Source organism: Mauremys mutica, chromosome 9 (genome assembly GCF_020497125.1).
Source record: "Mauremys mutica isolate MM-2020 ecotype Southern chromosome 9, ASM2049712v1, whole genome shotgun sequence".
In the NCBI taxonomy this organism is placed as follows: Eukaryota; Metazoa; Chordata; order Testudines; family Geoemydidae; genus Mauremys; species Mauremys mutica.
The window spans coordinates 54,831,192-54,857,058 of NC_059080.1; the positions used below are offsets into that span (position 1 = coordinate 54,831,192).

The window sequence follows — 25,867 nt, forward strand, 5'->3', positions numbered from 1 at the left end:
ACAGCAAAAGTCCACTTCCCTGACCAGCCCTTGTACTGGACAGGTAAACGCACTGTAGGTAATGTTACAGGTTTTGACATGAAGGGTCGAATTGTCACTTTGGTTTTCTGGTTGATGAATTTGGGGTCCACGAAGGTTCGGTGGATAGCTGACACATGTGCTGCAGTGTCTCTCCATGCGATGATCTCCTTTTCGTCCACTCTCAAAGTTTCCCTATGTTCTAAGGGTATTTGAGATACATCTATGTCCGGCTTTCCTTGGTGTGAAGGTGCAAGGAGTTGCACTCGGTTTAGGTTCTTTGGGCATTTGGCTCTGATATGCCCCAATTCATTGCATTGAAAACATCGCCCACTTGATGGGTCACCGGTTTGTGTTGGTCTACTGGAGACTGGTGAGGTAGAAGAAGAGGTAGAGTGTGATTGTCCGTGGGTTGTAGGTGTGGGTTTGATTGGTCCGCGACGGTAGGGTTTAGTGTCGCTGTGTACCCTGTTGGATTCGCTCCCCTTGGCAGTAGCTGTCGTGTTGTCTACCGATGCCATCCATCTGGCTCCAATCTCTCCTGCCTCAGTGAGAGTTTTTGGTTTACCATCTTGGATGTAGCGTCTAATGTTCTCAGGAACACCATCCAAGAACTGCTCCATCATCATCAGGAGGGTTAGCTCGTCCATGGTTTGAACATTGGCTCCTGCTAACCAGGAAGAAAAATGCTTTTCAATGTAGGAGGCGTGTTTTGGAAATGACTCCTCCGGTGTCCATTTCTGGTTTCTGAAACGCTGACGGGCGTGATCAGGGGTGATGCCCATTCTGAGTCTGGCCTTGGTTAGAAATAGTTGAAAGTCGTTCATTTGGCCCTTAGGCATTTCAGCTGCCACCAGGGCTAATTGTCCGCAGAGCTGTGGCCTCAGCTCTACCATGTATTCTGTTTCAGGAAGACGGTATCCCAGACAGGCCCTTTCAAAGTTTTCTAAGAAGGCCTCAACATCTTCACCTGCCCTGTAGGCGGGAAATTTTCTCCGAGAAGGTTGATCATTAGGTTGAAGAGGGGTTGGATTGGGTGGAGTTTGCTGTTTAGTTTTTTCTAATTCCAGAGCCTGTCTCTGGATTTCCAGTTCTTTGTCTTTTAACTCTAATTGTCTTCTGTGCTCAGCCTCTTTGGCTTGTATTATCTCCATTTCTCTCTTGTGATCAGCCTGTTTGGCTTTTTCTTTCATTTCAATCTCCTTGAGTTTTAATTGTAATTCCATGTCTTGTAATTGCAGTTCTTTGTGTCTTGTTTCCAGTTTAGATGCGGCCTTGGCACTCATTGTGTCTGTGTCCTGGCGCTGGCCACACCCCTCTGCAGTCCGTGAACTGTTTGTGGTGTTTGACAGTCCCTAACCCTGGCTATGATAACTTGAGTACAGAAAGATAAAGCAATCCTCTGTATAGCAAACTGTGGTTTGTGTAATGTTACTGCTTTGTACTGAGAAAGAGGGAAAGAGTAAAAAAAAATTCCTCTGTCTCCCTCTGCTCTGAGTTGCTGTACTCAGCAGCCCAGCTGAAAGGCTGCTGCTAATAATACCCCTGAGAAAAATCTGGTCTATTCCTCAGGGATTTGTGTTCTCCTGTCTTCTGATCCTTTCAAAAGACACAGGGAGAAAAAAAAAAAAAAACCTGGCTGGAGGGTTTGTCTCTTCCCCCCCCCCCAAACCTGTTTTTCCTGTTGGATGGGAATGTACTTTGGCGAGCACTTCCCCCCACCTCAGGAATCCTGAGTGGTACCTCGTATCACAATGGACGCAAGTATCGCTCCACAGGAGGCTTTGTAACAGAAAGCCCTGCAAAAAACTGAAAATACTTCTAACCCTGAAACTGCCTCAGAGTGCCTCTGGTAGAAAAGCCTTGCCTCTCTCTCTGGGTCCGAAACACCGCTGCCACCATGTCAGAGTCTACCCTCACTTGAAACTGGGCGGTTTCAAAGTGAGGACCCGCATGTCTTCCCCCACCCCAAAATCCTAGGGTAGGTCTTCCCTTCGGCTGCCACCACCCGGTCAATTCCGTGGGCCGGGACACCCCTGTTTCCCCCCTTGGGAACACAGATCAATTCACAGAGGAGGAACCTTCCCCCTCCCCCCTGATTCAACTCCTTGAATCTCACACACACAGGGAAGCAGCCCACTTCCCCCTCCCCTTCCCCTGAATTTCCCCAAGGGAAGGAATTAACCAAGTCCAAAGAAAAGAAAAGAATTTATTAAGAGAACAAAAGAAAATACAGAATCTCTATGAATCCAAGCTGGGCACTCATAGGGTATAACCTTGCTAAGTTCTGGAGAGAATCCTCTCTCTTTCTCAGTACAACCAGTACAAGCAGAATTAAGAATAATCAATAACAAACACACAGAATTGCAAACATAGGATTATTAGATAAGGACACAAAGTATCTTTCTAATACTCACTATCTTGACTAGAAGAAATTAGTTCAGAAAGGTGGAACTTGTAGGGACTTGATTAACTCGTCTGGTCTCTTGAACTCCAAACGGCCAAAGACAAAGACCCCCCAAACAGAGGGAAAAGTTCCCTCCTAGGAGTTTCAAATTCTCTTCCCTGATTGGTCCTCAGGTCAGATGCCCACCAGGTACTATGCTTTAACCCTTTACTAACTATTCATGACATTGGTCCTCACTGATTTTATTTGGGGAATATCTTTAGTTTGTCTCCGTTATCATAGTTTTTAAAAGTATCCATACAGCTGGCAGCATTTCACCTTTTGTGACTGTGTTCCTTTTAATTTCTGTTTAACTTGGGTCTGGTCTACACTACACTTCTAGGTCAATGCAAGGCAGCTTACATCAACCTAGCTGTGGAAGTATCTATGCTTAAATTTCACTCTTGCTGGCGAAACTGCTCCACTACACCGATTTAATAACACCACTTCCCTGAATGGCATAGAGTCAGGGTCGATGTACTTAGTCGACAGAGGGTCAGTGCTGACACTGTTACTTACTTTGACTGTTGCTGGCCTCCAGGTGATGTCCCACACTGACAGCTCTGGTCACCAGTGTGTACTCTGCTGCCCAGGGGCCAGGTGGACAGGAAGCTGTCCCTCCCCTTTAAAGCCTCGCAATTTCTTTAAATTCCTTTTCCTGGTTGCCTGGCTTGGTAAGCAGACCAAGCAGCTCTCCACTGTTGTGTGTAACTGCCCAGCTGACCATGCCAGCTATATGCTCCAGACATGCTCCTGCCTGGAGTACACAAGTATTGGATCTCCTGGGGCTGTGGGGAGAAGGGCCTGTGCAGGCACAGCTCCAATCCAGCCATAGAAATGTTGACCTCTGTGAGCAAATGGCTCAGGGCATGCGGGAGAAGGGCTACAAGAGGGACTGGCAGCAGTGCTGTGTGAAAGCCAAGGAGCTGCAGCAGGGGTACCAGAAGGCTAAGGAGGCCAACAATCCATCTAGTGCTGAGCTGCAGACCTGCCGCTTTTACAAAGAGCTGCATGCCAACCTTGGAGAAGACCCCCCCACCACCACCTGCACGAGCCCCATGGATACTTCGGAGGAGCCACAAGCCCTCACCATGAACAGCAAAGAGGAGGGGTGGACAAGGAAGAGGCGGAGGAGTATGGGGGGGACAGGCAACTGGCGGATCCAGCTGTGCAGTGAGCCAGGATCTGTTTGACTGCAGTGCAGTCCCAACAGGTGAGCCTGATGCAGGGGAAGGAACCTCTGGTAAACGTGCAGTTTGCTTTGAAATTACAAGGGTAGAGCCCCCAAAGTAGCAGGATATATCTGTTGAATTACTCTTCCTCTTGTGGTAGAAGAGGTAGTGGTACAACCAAGAGAGGTTGTTGTGCAGAGTTGCTCTCTGCTTGTCATTCCCCTCTGGAGTTATGCAGAGGGGGCCATGTGGAGCAGTTTGTTTACATGCACCGGGATGTCCTGTGAATCCTCTATAGAGACTCAATGACACTTTCATGGAGGTACTCTGCAATTCTCTGCCAAAGGTTTCTGGGGAGGCCAGCCTTATTTCTTCTGCTGTGGTAGGACACTTTCTCATGCCATTCAGCAATTAATTCAACAGGCACCATTGCAGTACATGAGCTAACAGCATATGGGTCCAGGTGGCAGCAGAATACCAGCAGTAGCTGTGCTCTCTGCCTCTGTCACCTGCAGGAGTGAGAGTGGCTACACTCACTTCTACCTGTGGAAATTGGTGCCAGTATTGAGTTTCATTGCCCTATATAAATGTACTCAGCAGGGCTGGTGCTGTGACTGATGCCATGCTGTATCAATCCCAAGGAGAAGTGAGGATGCAGTGCTTACAACTTTTGCAGATCAAGGGGAGTGAGTTCAGTATCCTAAGGTGTTTTGTTTTATTTATTTTATTTCTGTTGTGAACACACTGACAACAGTACCTCTGCGTGTTGTAGCTGCAGCTGATGGTATTGTGGCCTTGAGGGTCTCCCTCTCCACACCTGCCAAGCTTCTAAGCCAGATGAGGGGGAGAAAGATGACATGTTCCAGGGGATCCTGCAAGCCTGTGCTGCAACAGAGAATGAGATCAGGGCCTGGAGGATCACCCTTGCAGCCGGCATGGAGAAGGAGAGGGGGATGCACAAAGACATAGTGGGGCGTCTCAGGTCGCAAACAGATGCTGCAGGCTCTGGTAGATGGGCAGGTCCAAGAAGCCCATGCTCACATCCCTCTGCAGACCATGGAGAACTCAATGTTGGGACCCCCCTCCCAACATTTCATGTGCCATGAGCAATTGCTGCACTACCACTCCCCCCTAGGGGACATGAAAGACGATCAGAGCTGCCCATGCACTGACTTGTGGAAGCCATGGCTGGTGTATATGCATCTGAAATAGAAATGACTGTCTTTCCCCTTTATAAGTTCAGTTTCCTTAATTTATTAAGTTCTAAATGTTTTATTATTTGCCTGGTTCTGTCATAGAATAACATTTCACTTTGTGGAACATAATTCATTTTTATTAGTTCACAATATATGCTGGCTAGTGCTGAGCAGGTCTGACACTCACCAATTTCCTGTTCCTTCATTTTGTCACAGAACCTATAACAATATTCAGACATTAATAGGTACATTGACAATGCTCTATTTCCTACACACACACACAGTGATTACTACAAGATTCACTCTGGGCTGGAAAAGAGAAAGTCCAGGTAGCGCATACTCCAGCAACACACACTACTCTGGCTCACTATTAAAATGGTCTTTCACAGCCTCCCTGAGCTGTACCGCTCCACTTTGAGCTCCTCTTATAGCTCTTTTAGCTGGCTGCTTGTAGTGCCCAGAGTCACAATCCTGCATAGCAGGAGGTGATTAATAGCTCTCAGCACTTACATGAGAACTGCCCCTGTGGTGCATTTCTAACTCTGATTCCCAACTGATCAGTAGCAATTTGATCTACCATAGCAGGTTTCCACAGTGCAATCACCACATGCTGCTTAACTGATCTCATTTTGATGTCCCTGCATGGGAGGGCTGGGGCAGGTTCAGCACAGAGATCCAGGAATGGGGCCTTGCACATCTGAAAGTTCTGTGGCTACTACTCAGCATCCCAAACCTGTGTTACAAGGCGATCCCACCACTCAGTGCTTGTTTCTTGGGCCCAGAACTAGTGCTCCACCATCTCCAGCTGCTCTGAGAACACCAACAACCTTGAATTGTTTCTTTTTATATCCCACAGCAATCTAGCCTCCAAGGAATCACGTTTCCCATAGCTCCTCTTGCATCTCTGCAAATACTGCAGGATCAGGTGCCCTTCCTGTGCTCATAACAATAGTGCAGAGCTGTATGGGTTCCATGCTTTTGTCAGAGCTGACAGCCAGTGAGGAGGGATGGGTTTGTGGAGATTTTGAAGAGACGTGAACTATTATGGGAAGCAGATGAAATTATGGGCTGGAGAACATTGCATTACAGGCATTTGAACCCATGCTCCCAATCACCCCTGTGCAGCTCATTTTGGCCCCATGAGGCATTGCAAATACTTCTCAAACCAATCTGCACTGAGTGGTGGTGAGTTACACAGAAGGATACCTACCCATGGTACACTGCTCTCTGTATCACTACAAGCGCTTCCAGCGAGGACATAGCCCTTGCCCACACAAGGAGAGTAGCGTAGACATGGCCTAGATTCTTTTTGCGTGGCTCCCCTTTTTTAAGTTAAATGCTACTGTGGTGGGATACTTTGATATCAAGCATTGCCTCACTCCTGGTGGCGTCCAGGACTATCTGCTCCCCCCCCCCCAGTAGTCATACGGTAAGCAGGCTCAGAGGTTACCTTAGAGCATGCCTACCCAATTAGGCCCCGCACAAAACATAGGCACTGGTGGTGCCAGTGCACCCCTCTCCATAACACACACAGTGCATACTCAGAAGGTTGTAGAGCCCATGCCTGGGCTGGGGAAGAGCCATGTTCAGTTCCCTCCTCTACCTGAGAGGAGCAGGGATGTGAACCCAGCTGAGTGCCCTAACCATGGGGCAGTGGGGCATTCTGGGGCATGTCTCACTCTCTCACCTCTTGAAGCTGTTCCACTTTGCATAACAGACTGAACTATTCACTGGGCCTGGATGAGAGAAAATCACTAAAGCTAGTGGTCAGGGCATCACCTGGGATGCAGGAGAGCGAGTTCAAGGCCGTGTTCCGCTGACTATAATATGTATATAGGGGGGAAGAGCTGCAACAGGAGAGACTGAGCCCTGCCACCAAACGCACACCTGGGCAATGGGGTCAAATTTCATCTGCTCTCAGGTCAAGGGGAAATGGGAGCCTGTCGCCCATGTCCTGGGTGAGTGCTAGACCCCCACCGCTAGTGGTAGAAGAGGCAACGGGGACGCTAGCACTCTCCCCCACCCCTTTTTTTTTTTGGCAAGAAAGAACTGCCCTGGCACAGCTCCCTGACTCCAGGAGCGTTCGTGGCTGAGATTCCTGAGTGGAGATAGGCACCTCCCCCTGGCAGAGCCCAGTTCCCTTTGAGGGCAGAGCTTAGACCACACACTTCACCTTGGCATTACCTCATGGCTGGCTCAGTGTGCTGCCCTCTGAGAGTCCCAGTCTTAGGCACCTGTTTCGCTCCATGTCTTGTACAAGGAACCCGGGCACCTGACTCAGGGCTGCAGATTCCATGAGGCAGCAGGGCACCTGCAGGGTAGGCATTGCAATGCTGAAACTAAGTCCCCTTTGTTGCTCTAGCACAGGGTGGTCTCTGTGGCCCACTGGCACACCTCCATGTGGTGCTGGCTGGGGATTAGCTCTGCCAGTCTGATGCCCTTCCTGCGGGTGCTCACTATGTCTCTCTTGGGACACGCCCGTTGTCTTCATGGCTTCACTGTAATCTTCCCCTCCCAGGGGGGTTTGTGTACCAAGGTCTCTGTACCAGGCAATCTTCCAATCCACTGCCCATCAATGGTGCCACTTCCTCAGTGGCTGGTAGGGGAACCTGAGCCCACCTTTTACTCCTGGTTCCAGCCCAGGGACCTTACAACCAGTGGCTAAGGTCTGCGCTGTCCCACACCTTGCTACTGTTGTCCTGGACTGCCTCCTACGTTGCCTCTAGCAAGCTCCTTCTCCACCTTCCTCTGGGTATGCCCTGCCCTCCGGGACTGCTCCATGCTCTCCATAGCCTCAGAGGGAGTGACTGCAGACTCCTCTCTGCAGCCCCTTTCTGCCCTCTGCTACCTGGCTTTATACCAGTCCTGTCCAAGTGAGCTTCATCATTTAATTAGTTCTCATTGTTCCCTGGCTCCTCCTCCAGGTGCAGCCGAAGTGCTTACTTGGCTTATGTAGCCCCTTCAGAGGCTGGTGTGGGGTAAATACCCCCTCACACCAGCCTTTCCTCATTGTGGTTGATCCTGCAGCCCAGCACTTCATGCTCCAACATTTTACGTCCCTCTAGAGCATTACCAGAAACCAGGCTTCAGGTAATGCGATGTAAGCTTCCACCTCAGGCTTTATCAGACCCCCTTCCAAGTTACATAAAAGTGGAGCTGGTGTCTCGCAGATGCTAAGGGAACTGTTACTACAGGCCTGTGAGAGGGTGAAGGCACTGTACGTGAAACTCCTTGAGGCCCTGTCAACTTAAGGAACCTGACAACTGTCACAGCATCCTGCCATTGGGCACCCTACATGGTGTCATAAATAGCCCCTATGGACAGCAGTTGTGACAGCATATCATCAGGTGCATTAAGGTGAGTTGTTAATAATATACCATGATGCCCATGTACCTAGGGCCAGACACCTCTTTATAGGAAACAGATTCAACTACAGAGTTCTGTATCTTTTGTGCTTGTTTGCCAGATGATGACGAGGCCTCTTGCTTGGGAAAAAGGGTGGACAGACTCCCAAGCGTTTCCTGAACCATGGCTCTAATGAATAGCTCCTTTAGCACTGTACCATCGCAGCTGAGGTTAGATAAGACACTGGCTAACAAGACAGGAGGGCAAGTATGGGGGGCCTTGGGCCTGGCCTTATCTGTCTCCTTTTACAAATGAATTTTTTTTCTGATTTCTCCTTTTCTCATGGGAGGTGGAAGCAGCTGGATAGACAGACAGCTGCTGTCTAGCACACGCACAGCACCAAGTCATACTTGCTTTAAAAAGTATGTGTGGCACCAAGCTGTGGCTGCTTTCAGATATGCACCTTTGCTCCTAGGTTCTGAGCTCACATAACGTCCTTTCCAAATCCGTATTTGGTAGCTTATCTAGTTATTTTAGTTTTCTGACATGTCATGTCAAGCAATCTTCACAGAGGCAATTGTGCTTTCTCCTGGTACATGAGCTGCTGAGATGTGATGGGTCCCTGTCAAGGAGGGAGCAAGACCCACCTGAGACAAAGAAAGAGGGTGCAGCTTTAATTTGTTTCACCACAGCACTGAGCTCACCCCCGGACAGAGAAGGATAGTGAAAGCCTTGGAGGTGGGTGACTTGGAGCGTGGTCAGCTCGCACCTTGCAAGGGGAGAGCACTGTAAGAAATGGGTGCTCTGGTGCTCTTCCTGGAGGTTCCTGGTGGCAGGGAGAAGCCCTGTGGCTTCAGTGCACTGTCTCTCTTGCCTACAATTGCGGCGAGCTGCCAGTGCCATCCCCAGGGAAGGGAAACTGAGCTGGAGGGGGTTTGGAAGGCAGCTTGGTTACGTTAGGCTAAATCAGACAGTGTTAGCAGGGATCCAGGGCTTGCGTTTGGGAACCAGGGCTTGGGAGAAGGGCCCGAGCTCTTCTTGTTACACTGAGTCACTGCAGGGCTTCAGCTAAGTTGCCTCTCTGCTGGAAAGCTCTGCCCATTACCCTCCAAGGCAGAGACGTACCCACCTCGCAGGGAGCAGCTTTCATTTGTTCAAGTCCTTGAGCCCAATTCTGCTGTTACATCTGCATGAATCCAGCATAATGGCCTGTGTCAGCACCAGTGGAACTGACTGCACAGCTGGCCTGGAGGGGCTGGTTACCCATGTGCTGTGGGTAGATTTCCAGAAGGGCTGACTCGTAGCCTCCTTTGCTCCAGGGTTGTTTGTCTCTGCAGCATAAACAACAGGTGCAAAGCCGAGTATTTGCTCCTGCAGCCCCTGAGCACAGGACTCTCACCTACCAAGCAGGGTTTGACCCTGTGGTGTGCATGTCTGTCTGTGCTCTCTGGCTGCCATGGTGTGGACTGTGCCACAACCAGACCTGACGTGTTTGCTAGGTCATCATCCATGGCTTGTGAACATAATATGTGGCGGTAACAGCTGAGCCATCTGACAAAAGGATGCGTGGGACCCTAAGGGGCTGGAGTCCAGCTCTCCTTTCTGATTGCATGGCTGTTTGCTTTCATGACTGGACAGTTACTGTTTTCTGAATGGTGACTTGGGGAGGGGAAAATTTTTTCAAAGTACAAAGCAGAACAGTTGGCAGGGGAGGGTTTTGGTGGGGGAAACCCTACTCTGGACAAAAAGAGGGTGCCCCCCCCCTCCTGACTTGACTGGAGGGTAAGCCCAGTGCGAGGGCTCATGGGGAGGCAGAGCCAAGACTACTTGTGAGGGGGAAGAATGGCTTGAGCTGCAGGTGGTGGTGGAGCCTGGATCTGTGTCAGCTGATGAAAAACAGCACTTCTATAAAAATACAGTTTTCAGGTATCTAAAGGGGTGTCAGCAGGAGGAGGGAGAAAACTTGTTCACCTTCGCCTCGAATGATGGAACAAGAAGCAATGGGCTTAAACTGCAGCAAGGGAGATTTAGGTTGGACATTAGGAAAAAGTTCCTAACTGTCAGGGTGGTTAAACACTGGAATAAATTGCCTAGGGAGGTTGTGGAATCTCCATCTCTGGAGATATTTAAGAGTAGGTTAGATAAATGTCTATCACGGATGGTCTAGACAGTATTTGGTCCTGCCATGAGGGCAGGGGACTAGACTCGATGACCTCTCGAGGTCCCTCCAGTCCTAGAGTCTATGAATCTATGAATCATGACCATGCTCCCATGGCTGGGAATGTACACGCAGACAAGCCCTGCCAGCCGGGCTGGAGAGTCAAGGACTCTGGTCAGAACCAGCACAGCTGGAGTCAGAAAGACAGCTCACTTCAAAGACACTTTAACTGATCAGCCATTTTCTGTTAGTTCAACAACTTCTAGTATAAATTCTTCAGACACGACACACCACCCAGACGCCAGGCCAAGCCCGGGACGTACTGAAGTACACTGGCTTTTTATTCCATGCATTTGTTTGCTTTGACACTCATTCTTGTTCCCATCACTGTACACTGTTCAGTACAGAAATCAAGTTTGTATCAGGAAGCCACAGCGCAAGGAGGAGAGAAAGGGAGATGAGAGACACTGGGAAGGGCTGAGATGAAATGGTCACTTTTAACACACAGTGGGAAAAACAACATTAACCATAAACGCCAGAAGGCAGGCTGGTGTTGAGGAGCTGTCAGAAGCCATGCTGGGGGAGGAGTGGGCAGTGAGCCCACAACTCACCCTTCTCCTGGGGAGGAGAGTTTATAGGGAAGAAAAGAAAATGAAGTAGCCTGTCTACCCAGGGGGCTGTTCTCTTGGCATTTCGAGCCTGCCCTTGGCCCAGGCTGAACGGCACCGTTACTAGCGCTTCCACCTGCAGCTCACCCTTTGTAATCCCCTCATGCAAACTCTGCACTCAAGCCAGACAGCAGCACCTTCTGCGCTCAGCTCCACCCGTGTAAATCCACAGTAAGTCAACATGCTTCGGTGAGGTTACACTGGGCTTACAGCCTTGGCCTCTAGTTCTCACCTTCCTAAGAGCTATAGTCTAACCAGAGAATGAAGTCTAGACTTTGCAATACAAATGGACACAATCCTTTGCAGATGTTACAGAGCTATTGCCCGGAAATACAAAACCCGGCCTGCTCCTTCCTACCTTGGCACATCAGACTGCACCAACACTGGCACAGCTACATGGATTTTATTCATGTCACGGGTCAGATTATGATCCTTACTACAGTACTCCTCAGGCTACCTTGTTCCTTGAATACCTGCATAAACTCAACCCCCATTCAGAAATATGGTACCTTGCATTCCTCAGGAGCGCCAGCACTTGTAGCCCTAGGACTTCTATCCTACTCCTATACCTTGGTTTGGTTTTCACCCTCTGCACACTATTTACAAAAAATCAGACATACAGCGATGTGTGAGGCACTGCCCTTATGGAGGGACAATGGCAATGGGATGTGCTATCAGTTATAGCAGCACTTTTCATGAGTGGCAAAGCCAGCACCCCAAAACAACCCCCTGAATGCCCTGCAGCATCCTATGCTGAATAAGACATGGTTTACAGAGCAAACTGTTTCACTGATGTTTCAAGGAGTTTTTAAAAACAGCTCAGGCTGTTACTCCATCCCTTGGCCTGGAAAGGCAGCCTGCCTGAGTGACGTAAATCCGAGTGTGCAGCACCCTGAGCAAGGGGAGCCCAGAAACGATCATAGTTCAAGGCTGGATAGGGTCATAAGGTCATCTAGTCTGACGGGGACTAAATAATAGGTTGGAAACTTCCACAAGTAATAGCTGTTCTATGTGCCATAGTGTGGCATGTTTGAGGCCCGATATCTCGGGACAGAAGCAAGAACTGAAATATCCAGATCCCAGGGCTTCACGGCTTCTGCGTTTAGCTCTGATGACAAGATCTTGGACCTTAAAATTGCTTCTGACCTACACCTGACCACTGCCTGCTTTGATCCTTGGCCCAGTAACATTGGGGGTGATTGGCTCTGGTAGGTTTTTCCTTTTTAATTACCTGTTGTTTCAGGGTGTGTAGAGGTTTGGAACGTTAGAAGGAAGCTGCCATGAGTGTGTGTGGGATGTAGGCCAGGGGCTTCAGTGCCAGGACATCCTCACTTGCATGGCATATTCTTTGCTGGGAAAAGTGTGCGTGCCTTCAACTAAGGGCAGATGCAAAACTAGACCATGTTGAACCTTCTGGGATGGAGACAAGCACAGGTGCACTCAGGGGCTGCCTGAGCTATCGCACAGTGCACACCAAGGTCCAGTTATGACCCAGGAGAGCCCGGCACCTCCTACAGCATAGCTGCTGTCCACATGCTACCAGTGGACAAGGAGCAATAACACTAGCAGGAGTCCTGAGGGAGGCACTAGCTGTTGGGAGGATTTCAGATACCTGCCAGCAGGTAATGGGGGAAGTGCCTCTGAGTATGAACAGGGGCAGCAGACCAATGCTAGGGCAGAGAGTGCTCACACCAAAGGGGATGATTTTGTACTGCCTCTCCACGAGAGTGAGGAGTGACTGTGACAGACAGTGGAGCTGAGCGATGTGGTTGAAGGCAAGGCCATGAAGAAGCGTAAAGAGGTATACAGTACAGAAAGCAGGTAGGGCCACAAACTCACGTGTGTCTCAGTATATGTTAGCAGGTGCTACTGTAAGTCTAAGAACTTTCAGAGAACTCCCTCATGTCACTCACTAGGGGCTACCACTATCTCTGCGTGCTGGCAAAACAACTCCTGTGGGCACCAGGAAATCCTTCATGCCTTCTCAGGCAGGTTCTGATTGATATGGAGTTGAAGCACCTAACTCAGGGCTCTGGGAGTCTACAGCATGAGGTCAGACAGTCCCTTCTTGCCTATGCTCTACGACTGCCTTGGGAAATGAGCGCTCTCTTAAGAAAACACTTGACATCTCAGGTGAGCAGAGCTGGCTTGGCACATGGGTGCCCTCTCTGCACATCACAGTCCAGATCACCCTTAGCAGCACAGCCTCTGCTGGAGCTTAAAGCTCTCTACAGGGCCAGGCATCAGCACTCCATTTTGGGGTGAACCTCCCCATCCCTGGCACACTGAATTTGGGTCCCCCTGCATTTGTGGTCGTCAATCTGGCCCCTGCCTTCAATTTCTACGGTGTGGCTGATGGTCCTCTCTCCTCCTTTATCTAGCTGTTTTATGCGAGCATTTGGGACCTCCACTGTAGCACTACCACTAGAACTGATGCCCTGCTCTGTACTAGCAGCCCAGAATGCCTCTCCAGAGAGGCTCGCTCAAAACTTTTTGCTTATTTCTCACTATAAAGCACTCGCTCCTGTCCAACCCTTTCCCCTCACTCCATCTCCCCGCCCCAAACACTCACATCCTGCTGTCCCTCCGTTAATCAGGAGCAAACTCAAACTGCACAGTTTCACCCATGTGGAAGATCTCTAAAGCCCATGAAACTGAGTATCTCCTCCTTCGCCTTGCAGGCCAGCCCAGACTGACACAGCCTCCAGAATGACTGTGCTCTGCATGGCACCAGCAAGGTCACAGCAGGGGAGCAAATACTGACAGCCCCTGAAACCAGCTCTGCTCCCATCCTTCTATGATGCACAAGGAGGAAATAACATCACATGAAGAGAGAACAATTGTGCTAGCAGTAAAGCCAACCTTCTGATCTACAGAAAAGTTAATAAATAAAATGTAATAACTTAAGATCTACATGTAGTCCAGCTACAAAAATTTAAAATATAGAATAATTTAACTCATACAATACTGCTCTTTGTATAAGCAAAACATTTCCCTTCATTCTTGCCACTAGGCTATAAATTATCAAGGCTACGTTCAAAACAACATTTTAACATAAAATGTAAACAAACAGAAGAACCTGCCTACGGTCCATTCCTGCCAGTCATCTGAGGCTCGTGCATGGCTTCTATAAGAGGGCTGATTTTCCCAGGACACACTGCTCTAGCCATGCTAGCCAGACCATGAGGAAGAGCAGCTGCCTTTCCCAGGTCTCTTGAGGCAGAGCTGAAATTGTTCCAGAGGGAAAATAACTGAGAAACGGACTAAAATCTTTGTTCTGTGTGTCAGTTAAAAGGAGCTGTTTGTTTCCGAACGGAAGGGCCAGTGAGGCCCCTGGGAGTGCTAGGCTGGTCACTCAAATGTCAGTGCCTCTGCCTTTCAGATACCCCCAGAATGCATCAGTTTCTCCTCCAGGCTGGAATTTAAAGGAGTGGGATACACTCTTTGAGGTCCCCCACATAAAACACACCCACAACCAAAATCACGCGCTCTCTCCTCTCCCACCCCCACCCCCCTTAGGTAACTGAGTCCAAATTTTGCTTTCTGTTTTACACCAAGCCTGACATGAAGGGCAGGCAAGCTGTTAATGCTTCCAAAACCAAATCATTAATAAACAGAACAAAGGGAGGGTTGATACTGTTGTCCAGGCCAATGTATTCCCTGGTTTGCTCCCAATACACAGCTCTCTCCCTTGGCGCTGGCCAGTTGTGTGATGTTGTGGTAGGTGGGAGGTTGCCTCTGAAGGTTCAGTACAGGTGTCTCCGGTTTCCTCCCCAGACTAGTTCTCCGGCTTTGCAGAATGTGCTTTCCATGCTTCTTGTGTTTCCAGCACTGATTTGATTTTTTTTTTATTGAAGGAAACAAATGGGCGAATGGGAAGTAAGGAGAGGAAGTAAACTGTGGGAAAATGGCACTCTGCAGCTGAAAGATCTTTCTCTGCTCAGCTGGAAATTCACATTGTATTGTCTGCCATAGTGAAGATGATTGGTGATGGTAAAAAGTGCTGTTATACCAAGTCTTGAGAGAGAATGAGGTTAGAATACATCTGCAGGATCTCACAACAAAATGCTGATTAAAAAATAAACCAAAACCCCATAAATTAACCCCCATTATCATACTCCTGGGGGAATGTATTGATTCAGAAGACCCTGGATGTAAGCACCTTGGTACCAAATTTCTCCAGGAACATGTCCACTTTCTGATTAAAAGTGACCCAGCTGGTTATACTGAATGCCATTTGTTCATAGGTTACCTTTGAGCAAAGTTTCTCTTATGCTTCTTCATTTGATAAGACTGATTGGTTTGTTTCTCTATCTATTCTCCAACCTTTAGGGCCATGAGGCCTGGTCCCCTGGGAGAGCAGCAGTAGATCCTGATGTGTCCGTCATGCTATTTATATAAGACTCACAAGGATGTGTCTCTTTCATTTGCTTGCTTTCTTAACTTTTTTTGCAACAAATTATCGTCTCTCTTGATATATAGTCCACTCTTTACAGTAAAAAGTGTTAAAATGTAAAAAAAAAAATAAATATCAATGTTACAGTAGCTAGATTATTCAATAAAATACATCCCTGCCATTCTTGATTGAAATGCTCAGTGAGAATTAATTTCATTTGGACATTTTTCCAGAGATTCAAGTTATTGCAGATCATTTCTGAGATGGGAAGGAGAATCAGTTTCTCTTCCTGTCAAAGTATGAGGGGGTGGGGGAAATGAAGGGAGTCTTGGGGAATCCAAATGCCAGTATCAGGAGGGCTTTCGTGGGGAATTTGTCATTACCAAGTAGCAGAACTGCAGGGCTTATTGGTCCTGACGGTTGCATCAGAACACTCCCCCTCGGAAGAGTCACAATCCGATTCTCCAAACTGTGCCTGGTTCTGAAAGGCAAAAGGACAGGGAAACTCTTTTAGTGATTTCCCTGCACTGCAGAGTGACTGCACTGGCAGGATCAGCAGCTGATTGGTGGAGGAGCAGGAGATAGGGAAAGGTCCCCATCAGTGAGTCTATTACTTCTTGTCTTCTGGCAGCCAGCAGGGGGCATTGCGGATCCACAGAAGTTCACCTCTGATCCCCAACACACAGCCACAGAGACCTGCTGGTTAGAGAGTGTAACTAGTGGAACAGGGAAAGGGAAAGCAAGGACCTTCTCCCACACACATGCCCACTTGACTCACTTACATAGAACCGGAAGGGGAGCAGCAGATAGGCCAATCTAATGCAAAATTCCTAAAACCATAGAAGTTAGGGGAAGAGGGAAGGCAGAGTAAGAAAGCTGGGAGAACACAGGCACACAGGAAATGCCATATCTAGTCAGAGCAATCTCCTGTCTCCAACAGTGAACACACCAATTGCTTTAGAGGAAGGTGCAAGAAACTCCCTAGTGGAGAATGAGGAATAACTTGCCCTAGAGGAAGTTATTCTAACCCCTTAGACTGGCGTTTGACCAAAATAGGAAGGTGTATATAAGGGCTGTCGATTAATCACAGTTAACAGCCATGATTAACTCAAAATTAATCACAATAAAAAAAACTAATCACAATTAATCGCAGTTTTAATCACACTGTCAAACAATAGAATACCAATTGAAATGTATTAAATATTTGGGATGTTTTTCTACATTTTCATATATATTGTATTCTGTGTTGTAACTGAAATCAAAGTGTACAGGAACGCCTCACTTAAAGTCGTCCCGGTTAACGTTGTTATGTTGCTGATCAGTTAGAGAACACGCTCATTTAAAATTGTGCAATGCTCCCTTATAACGTTGTTTGGCAGCCGCCTGCTTTGTCCACTGCTTGCAGGAAGAGCAGCCCGTTGCAGCTGGCTGGTGGGGCTTGGAACCAGGATGGACCAGCAGCCCCCCCCCCCCATCAGCTCCCCATTCCCCTAAGTTCCCTGTGCAGCAGCCGCCCAGCAGGCTATCAATTGCCAGCAGTTCAGCTGTCCCTCCCCCCCACTGCCATGTGCTGCTCCTGCCCTCTGCCTTGGAGCTGCTCCCGGGAGCCTCCTGCTTGCTGGGGGGGAATGGGGGAGGGAATGGGGGGGCTAATGTCAGGGTGTCCCCCTTCCCCCTGCTCCTGGCCCCCATTTACCCCATCTCCATAGAGCAGGGAGGACACACAAGAGGGCTCAGGACAGACAGAGCTTCCTGGAAGCAGCTGCCCTCTCAGCTTGCTGATCTACTTAAAAAGGCAGTGTACTTAGAGTGGGGTCAGCGTACTTAAAGGGGCAATGCGCATCTTTCTCTCCCACACACACAGTGTGTGTCTCTGTCTGCCATGCTATCTCCCCTCCCTCCATTCCTGCTGCCTTGTATAGTGTGAGTTAACCCTTGAGGGCTCAGCCAATTGCTAGTTCATCATTTAGCAAGGCATTCCCTGGAAAATATCCCACCCTCTGACTTCACCACTTCAACCAAGTTTCACAATCATCATCGCTGTGTACCAGTAGTAAATTGTTTCTTTAAAACTTATAGAGAGTGTGTGTGTATACACACACACACACACACACACACATATAGATATAATATAGTCTTTTGTCTGGTGAAAAACATTGTGTGTGTGTGTGTGTAGAGATATAATATAGTCTTTTGTCTGGTGAAAAACATTGTGTGTGTGTGTGTGTGTGTGTGTGTGTGTGTGTGTGTGTGTAGATAGAATATAGTCTTTTGTCTGGTGAAAAACATTTCCCTGGAACCTAATCCCCCTTTATTTACATTAATTCTTATGGGGAAATTGGATTCGATTAACATTGTTTCTCTTAAAGTCGCATTTTTCAGGAACATAACTACAACTTTACGTGAGGAGTTACTGTATATTATTTTTTATTACAAATATTTGCACTTTAAAAATTATAAACAAAAAAAATGGTAGTTTTCAATTCACCTCATACAAGTACTGTTGCGCAATCTCTTTGTAGTCAAAGTGAAACTTACAAATGTAGATTTTTTTTTTACATAACTGCACTCAAAAACAAAAGGATGTAAAACTTCAGAGCCTAAAAGTCCACTCAGTCCTACTTCTTGTTCAGCCGATTGCTAAGAAAAACAAGTTTGTTTACATTTACAGGAGATAATGCTGCCCTCTTTTTATTGACAATATCACCAGAAAGTGAGGACAGGTATTTGCATGGCATTTTTTGTAGCTGGCATTGTAAGGTATTTACGTGCCAGATATGCTAAACATCCGTATGCCCCTTCATGCTTCGGCCACCATTCCAGAGGACATGCTTCCATGCTAATGACGCTCGTTAAAAAAATAATGGGTTAATTAAATTTGTGACTGAACTCCTTGGGGGAGAATTGTATGTTTCCTGCTGTTTTACCTGCATTCTGCCATTTATTTCATGTTATAGCAGTCTTGGATGATGACCAAGCACATGTTGTTCGTTTTAAGAAAACTTTCACTGCAAATTTGACAAAACGCAAAGACGGTACCAATGTGAGATTTCTAAAGATAGCTACAGCACTCAAACCAAGGTTTAAGAATCTAAAGTGCCTTCCAAAATCTGAGAGGCATGAGGTATGGAGCATGCTTTCAGAAGTCCTAAAAGAGCAACACTCCAATGCGGAAACTACAGAACCCAAACCACCAAAAAAGAAAATCAACCTTCTGCTGATGGCATCTGACTCAGATAATGAAAATGAACAGGCGTCTGTCCACACTCCTTTGGACTGTTATCAAGCAGAACCCATCATCAGCATGGACGCATGTCCCCTGGGATGGTAACTGAATCATGAAGGGACATATGAATCTTAAGCCCGGGGGTTTTTAAACTGGGGAGCGGGACCCCTCAGAGGGTCGCGAGGTTATTACCTGGGCGGGGGGGGGGGGGGGATCACGAGCTGTCAGCTTCCACCCCAAGCCCCGCTTTGCCTCCAGCATTTATAATGGTGTTAAATATATTTAAAAGTGTTTTTAATTTATAAGGGGGTCACACTCAGATGCTTGCTATATGAAAGGGGTCACTAGTAAAAAAGTTTGAGAACCACTGCTTTAGCGCATCTGGCATGTAAACATCTTGTGATGCCGGATACAACAGTGCCATGAGAGCATCTGTTCTCACTTTCAGGTTACATTGTAAACCAGGGACAGGCAGCATTATCTCCTGCAAATGTAACAAACTTGTTCAGCCAATCACTCAGACAAACAAGAAGTAGGACTGAGTGGACTTGCAGGTTCTAAAATTTTACCTTGTTTTATTTTTTAATGAATATTTTTGTAGATAATTCTACATTTGTACGTTGCACTTTCACGATAAAGAGCGTGCATAACAGTACTTGTACTAGGTGAATTGAAAAATACTATTTTTGTTTTTTTACAGTGCAAATACTTGTAATCAAAAATAAATATAAAGTGAGCACTGTACACTTTGCATTCTGTGTTGTAACTGAAATCAATATATTTGAAAATGTAGAAAATATCCAAAAATGTTTAAATAAATGGTATTCTATTATTGTTTAACAGTGTGATTAATCGTGCGATTAATTTTTTTAATCACTTGACAGCCCTAGTTTATATCCCTTCCATTTTATTATTTAAATTCTGATTTTTCATCCTATCTAATGTAACTGTGGATGCCTCATTAGTCATATAAATCATCTCATCTTCTGAAGCCTGTTAAGCTCCTGGCCTCAACAATATCTAGTGGCAATGAGTTCCACATGCTAATTGTGTCTTGTGTAACTTTTAACAGTTATACATTTGCTGCCTTTCAATTTCCAGGGTGAAGATAAGTGTCCAGTCTACCCTCTCTCTGCAGTACCTCTCTCATTGCCCCTTTCTGTGTAGTCCCAGGCTTTTGCCTCTCTAGTCATATGGATTTCTTGTATGGCTTCTAGTTATTTTCACCATCTGACAGAAGAGGAAGGGGAGTATTGAAGGCCCCACTCACCTCACAGCTGTGTTCATCTGCACAGAGCTTGCCCAATGACATCTGTGTCTTCACCCTGCGCACGGCGCACTCTTTGTCTGACAGACCATCAGACTGAGTGGAGATCTCGATGGGGATTTCCGGAGTCTGGGACAGCATGTCCTCTAGCTTCTCAGTCAGCTGGTCTTCCAGCCTGTTGGCCAGCTCATCTGGGCTGTTTGAGTGGTCGCTGGTGTTCCCCTCCTCTCCATCGGACACAGAGAAGTTCTCAGAGCTGAAGGTTGAGTAGGACTGGCAGCTACTAATGCAGCGGTGAGGCCTGCAAGCCCAGGAGAACAGCTTAGCTTCACTTTGCTCAATCCTGCATTGCAGTGTTTCTGTTTATACTGGTAAATCACTTTCCCCACTCCACATTATTGGCCGGGCTGCTCCACTTCAGACCCAAAGAAGCCTGGCCCTGACAAGCTAACCCACTTCCACCGAACACTCTGTGGGAGCCTGCGTTAGGATGGTCTCCAATTGCCCCTCAGTTGCCACCTTTTTGGTAGTTCCAGTCCCATCCTCCACCTTTGTAAAGTTCACTAGGCAGGGCAAGAGGGCCAGCAAAAAACACTTCTCAAGCTGGAGCTGGGTTGCTGATGTTAAATATTTCAGCCCTGCCTGGGGAAAACCGCTTCTCACTGGCTCCTTTCCCCAACCCCAGAGGTGTAAGCAGCCAATCAGAGCTGCTCTCCCCACCCCTCAGGAGCTGAAACCATTCTCACAAAATGAAAGGGAAAGAGGGAGCAGAAATAGCCCAGGGTGGCCCTCTAACCCCTGGGAACAATGGGACAGCTCCTCTGTACTTCCTCCCCGCAGCACCCAACCTGGAAGGGACAGTGTGGATCCTACTGCAGCCCTGCCCCAGCCCTTAGAGAGAGGTGAGAAACCCCAGGAGCTGCAGGAAAAGCAGCAGTAAGGTTGGAGGAGGAGAACAGATGGGGGACTGGAGGAGGCAGAATTGATGGGGGCTGGAGGGGGCTGCCAGATGTGATGTCACCTTCATTTCTGTACAAAATGATAGAGCTCCCCACTTTTTTCAATCTGCTCTATGCATCGGTAACAGGCTAATTATATATTGCTGGCCCCAAGTAGTATTATTATTATTCAAAACAAAGCAACATTCAAACATAGCAAAACAAGTTGCTAAGATTGCAGGCACACAGCCATGGTCTGAGACAAAAGGTATTAGGAAAATGTTTAAAAGTGAATGACATGATCCGAATTTTCAAAACCTGAACTTGAGGCTTGTTTTCTGATTTTTACAAAATTCCCAGAAGATCTCTTGCTGGGGCTGAGAAGTGGCATGCTAAATTTCATAGGGAATGGTCTCTTTACAGAGAACTTGAGAAGGAAAAGGTGTCTTTTGGAGGGGGAGGGGGCGTGAAGGGCTCTGTAATGGGGTGTCTACCCTGCACAAAAGACAGAGCAAGTTAGATTAGGTTGATTAACCTGATTGGATGCATCTGAGGGAGAGCCAGGGCTTGAAAGGCTGATTGATGATGGAGCCTATCTGAGAAGAAACAAGCAGGGCTGGTATAAAGCCAGGAAGTTGGCAGCAGAAGAGGGCTGCAGGGGAAGTAGTCTGCAGTCACTCTCTGGAAGAAGGGAGTTTGGGTTCGTAAAACCGGGTGGGGGAAGGGTGCGAGAAGATGCAGGAAGGAGTCCAGGGAAATAGCAGCAGGGTCTGGGAGCAAGCAGACCACAGATGCTAGACACAGGGTCCCTGGACTGGAACCCAGAGTATAGGGTGGGCCCAGGTTCCCCTATAAGTCACTGGGGAAGTGGCCCAGACTGGGCAGTGGAGCAGAAGAATGCCTTGGGGCAGTTGTCCAGTGGGATTTTGCTACCCTGGAAAGGAAGGACTAGAGTGACCTGGCCAGAGGATCAAACCACAAAGAGAGAGCACCCTGAGTTGTAGAGAGGGAGGATGCATGGCACATGAACAACAGAAGGGGACGTTGGACCCGGAAGGAGCTAATGCCCAAAGCAGCCAGAAGGAGGCACCTTAGCAGTGATTGTATCCCATGAGAGGCTTATAAAGTGAAGCTAGCTTTAGCCTTAATTATGGCACAGTGGGGCCCTGATCCTTGATGGGGGCTCCTAGGTACTACAACAATAGATGATATAATAAATCTGAAGCACTGGAATACTTTCCATATATCCCTTATGAAACTGTACAACTGCTCAAGCACTACAGCACAATGACTGAACATGTCCTCGCCCCTTTCCCACCTCCCTGCTTCTGCATTAACACTGTGCAGTTTTCAGCACGCTCCTGCATTGGGAAAATCACAGCTACTCGTTCTGGCAGATCTCCTCTTCAGAGCCACTGCCCCTTTCCTCAACACAGCATGCCCAGGGGCAGCACAGTGCACTGCTCAGCTTACCTCCCCCACTGGGACTGAATCGCTGCACTATCACAGCAGATGCCCCTCCATGCAGTCTAAGCAGCACTATCTGGCTGATGCCCCTGCATGCTGTCAAGTGCACAGCACTTCTGAAAACCCCCTGGGCAATGAGTGGGCATTAGATGGGCACTGACCCCATATAAACATCCTACCTGATGCCCCTCCACACTAAAAAAGGGTACTTTCTAGGTGGCAATGGTTCATGATTTATCAGAAAAGCAAGCGATGTCCCCTGGTGCTGAGTGAATGCACTGCACAGCAGATTTCATTCCACATGCTGAGAAATGCCACTAGCAGTTGGAGTCACCTAATTTACACAAAGGTTCCCATTCTCTATTTGCTCCAGCTGGCTGGGAAGAAATTATGCTGAATTTTCCATGACAATTGATGGTGGTTTTATGAACACTTGCTCTCACCTTTTATTGCAGGATTAATCAGAAGAAATATGGGGTCTGTCCCAGGAGAAGAGCTTTTAATACTTCACACCTGGCAGTGGCAAACTGCTTCAGAAGGTGGTACAGGGCCAGATTCTATACTCTCTGAGCCACGCGGTCCAGACTTTACTACACTGTCCACAAATGGGAATCCTTCAAATCCCCTTTTCATCCTACTTTGCAATATTTTGTTAGACATAGGTGCACCTTTGTTACCCCACTCTGGAACATTCATTCCTAGCTCTCTCTTCCTTATGGAGAAGATATGTTGTGGAGAGCATGCTCTAATTCACACACACATCTCTGTAGCGATCACAGGACACCCAGAGCACAGCTGACACACGGGCAGATGAGGGTGCTTTTGGTATTGACACACTCCTTTTCCACTTTTACTCGTGTGAAAATCCTTTCAAGACAAGATTCAGCAATTTCTGACACTATGAAAGTCATGGGGACACCCATAACCTTTGACTAAAATGTTTGGACAATGGAGGAACCCCTGCCTAGAGCAGCCAAAGCCAGCAGACCAATTCCTCCAATAGGAGCAGAATGGAGATCTTGGAGGTGGAGTGGAATCTGGGTGACGGGTCGTGGGAAGGAACCAAGGGGCTGAGTAGAGAAATTCAGTATAAACGGTGTGAGCCAAATTACTGTAGTTGAGACCCAAACTAAAGGGCTGTAGTTGGATGTAGCTAATGAACTTTAAAATGTTTCACTCGACTCCTCTCCTTAGTCACTGGGCTCCTCTCCAGGATCCCTGCCTTCAATTACCCAAGCCCCACTTTCTCAAAGGGGGACATGACCCCTGCCTTATGGGGAGGACCTGACCCTGTTTCTGATAACCAGGCTTTTGATGAAGTGACGTCCGTGTAATCAAGGCTGCACTGTTCTAGCCCAGATGCTGGAGTCACTCCCTTGCCCTCTGCAGCAACAAATCTGATAAAGAACTTTTGAAAGATTCTGTCGCGGGTGCCAGACCCTGGCAGTTTCAAGCTTAATGGTACAGACATTGGAGATACCAGCCTGGATAGCAGTAGCCTCTTGCACTGAGCACACATGGTGAGGTTCCTGCCCAAACAAGCCCATGATGGAGAGGATCTATGCTGGAGAGGCCTGCAACTTGCAGGTTGCTGAAAACAGCCGGGCACAGCATGAGGCATCACAGAGGGGACACTCATGTGACTGAGCTTGTAGCTAGTTGGACCGGAGCTCTTGCCATAGTTTACGGTGCTGATGATCACCACAGAACTGGCCAGGCCCTTGACAGAGTATCACTACAGGGTTAGATACATTTCATGCTGGAACTTGGGCAATGATTTCGCAGGGACCTATCATGCTGAGGCAGAAGGCTCAGAATTCCCAGCACAATGCCACGATGTTAAGTGATATGAAACTGAGCCAGATTAAAAAATAAAAATGGATTTCTGCCTACCACTCAAGGAAGGATTGGCGGGGTTTAGCTATTTACCTCTGTCTCCGTGGGAACTCCACTTCACTGTCCACTTCTCCTTCTTCCTGTTCTGAAGAGTCATCACCACTCTGGCAGGGGGAAAGAGAACTATGTTACTGGACTGATTTAAAGCAATCATACAGCTACCTAGCTGCCACTTGGTTCTCTGGTACAAAGCCACTGCACCAAAAGGTTTCATAGTGTTTAAAGCCAGAAGGACCCTTAGATCATCTACTTTGATCTCCTGTATATCACACACCATTAATTCACACCCAGTTTCCATTATATGGAGCCCAGTATCTTGAGTAGACTACACATTTCAGTCCTCAAGAGACTAAGCTGCTGTGTGTCACAGGCAGAGAACAGGGGGACCGAGGCGCCACCAATGACATATGCTAAGACAATCCCAGCAGACGAACCAATCCCCCATGCTCCAGAGGAAGGTGAAAACCTTCAAAGGTCCCAGACAATCTAACCTGGGGAAAAAATTCCATCCTGATCTCTAATCTGGTGATCATTTAGATTCAGAGCACATGAGCAAAGCCACACCAGCCAGGCAGCTAAAATACAGGATTCTCTGTACCACATTAGATCATTTGGTCCACCCCATCTGGTGTCCCATCTGTAGCCAGAGCCAATCCCTGCTGCTTCAAAGGAAGGCAAAAAAACCCTAACCCTCAAAATACATCCAGCTAATTACGCATCAGAGGAAAAAGTCCTCCCTGAGCCATGCAGGTGAACAGCTGAAGCCATGAGGCATGAGATTAAATTATATTAATTGTCATAATGCAGAGCTGCAAGTGTTCTGAGCATGCTGAAGGCAGTTCAGAGAATCTGTTCTCTCCATGGCCCATGAAGGAAGGGAATGAACTACAGCATTCCAAACAAATAAGGAGTCAAAAACTTCTACAAGCTAAAAGCTATGAAAAGCGGAATGGTGCAGGAAACTCTGAGATGTGGCAAATGTTTCACACTGGACGGACAGAGACAGAGACTGCTGATCAATGTAACAGGAAATCCAACCAATCGGGTCTTAGAGTCATCATGCGCGAATATTACAAAGGTCTGAGTTAAAATAGCCAGAGCAACTTCTGAGATACTGGAATATCCCAGCAATATTTCTGAAATGGGGACATTTAACACAGAGTTTAGATCTTGTCTTCACAGGGACACTGACTGGCAGTATAATTATACTGCTATAGCTATGTTGGTATTACTCCCATATGGATGCTCTATTCCAGAAGAAAAGTGACTTGGTCCTTGCATAATTACTCTGCTTTGTGTTTTGCAGTGGGGTAATTTTTCTGGAACAAAGTCACTTTTTTTTCCAGAACAGTGTCCACATGGGGAATTATACCATCATAGCTACTTACAGCAGTAGAATTCTGCCACTAGAGTTTTGCCAGTCAATTTCCCTGCACAGACAAGCCAGAGACTGGCACAGTTTTACAGTCCTTCAAGTGACAAGATGACCAAAGATACAGAATTCAGCAGGGACTAAATAATGTGCTTTACTGTAGAATTATTAGTACCTAGTTTTGAAATATTCTCTGACAGCCACAAGGTCACACCTGAATGAAAATGATTCCAATTCTCTGGTTCCAAAATTATATCATTAGGGAGAGATGTACAGTACTTTGGAGTGATAATATAACATGA

The 25,867-nt window shown here is 47.5% G+C and overlaps 1 protein-coding gene across 4 annotated transcripts in view; it reads right to left on the reverse strand.

Annotated features, from left to right (window-relative positions):
• Positions 1–10,658: 10,658 nt before the first annotated feature.
• Positions 10,659–25,867, reverse strand: part of MAP3K13 (mitogen-activated protein kinase kinase kinase 13) — a 152,933-nt gene continuing 137,724 nt past the window's right edge. For all 4 annotated transcript variants that reach the window (XM_045030668.1, XM_045030669.1, XM_045030670.1 and 1 more), the window contains 3 exons: positions 24,227–24,297; positions 19,896–20,193; positions 10,659–15,880 (listed from right to left, as the gene is read on the reverse strand). In XM_045030668.1, the coding sequence (XP_044886603.1) occupies positions 15,779–15,880; positions 19,896–20,193; positions 24,227–24,297 (471 nt within the window). In that variant the 3' untranslated portion in view covers positions 10,659–15,778. The remainder of the gene's footprint in view (positions 15,881–19,895; positions 20,194–24,226; positions 24,298–25,867) is intronic.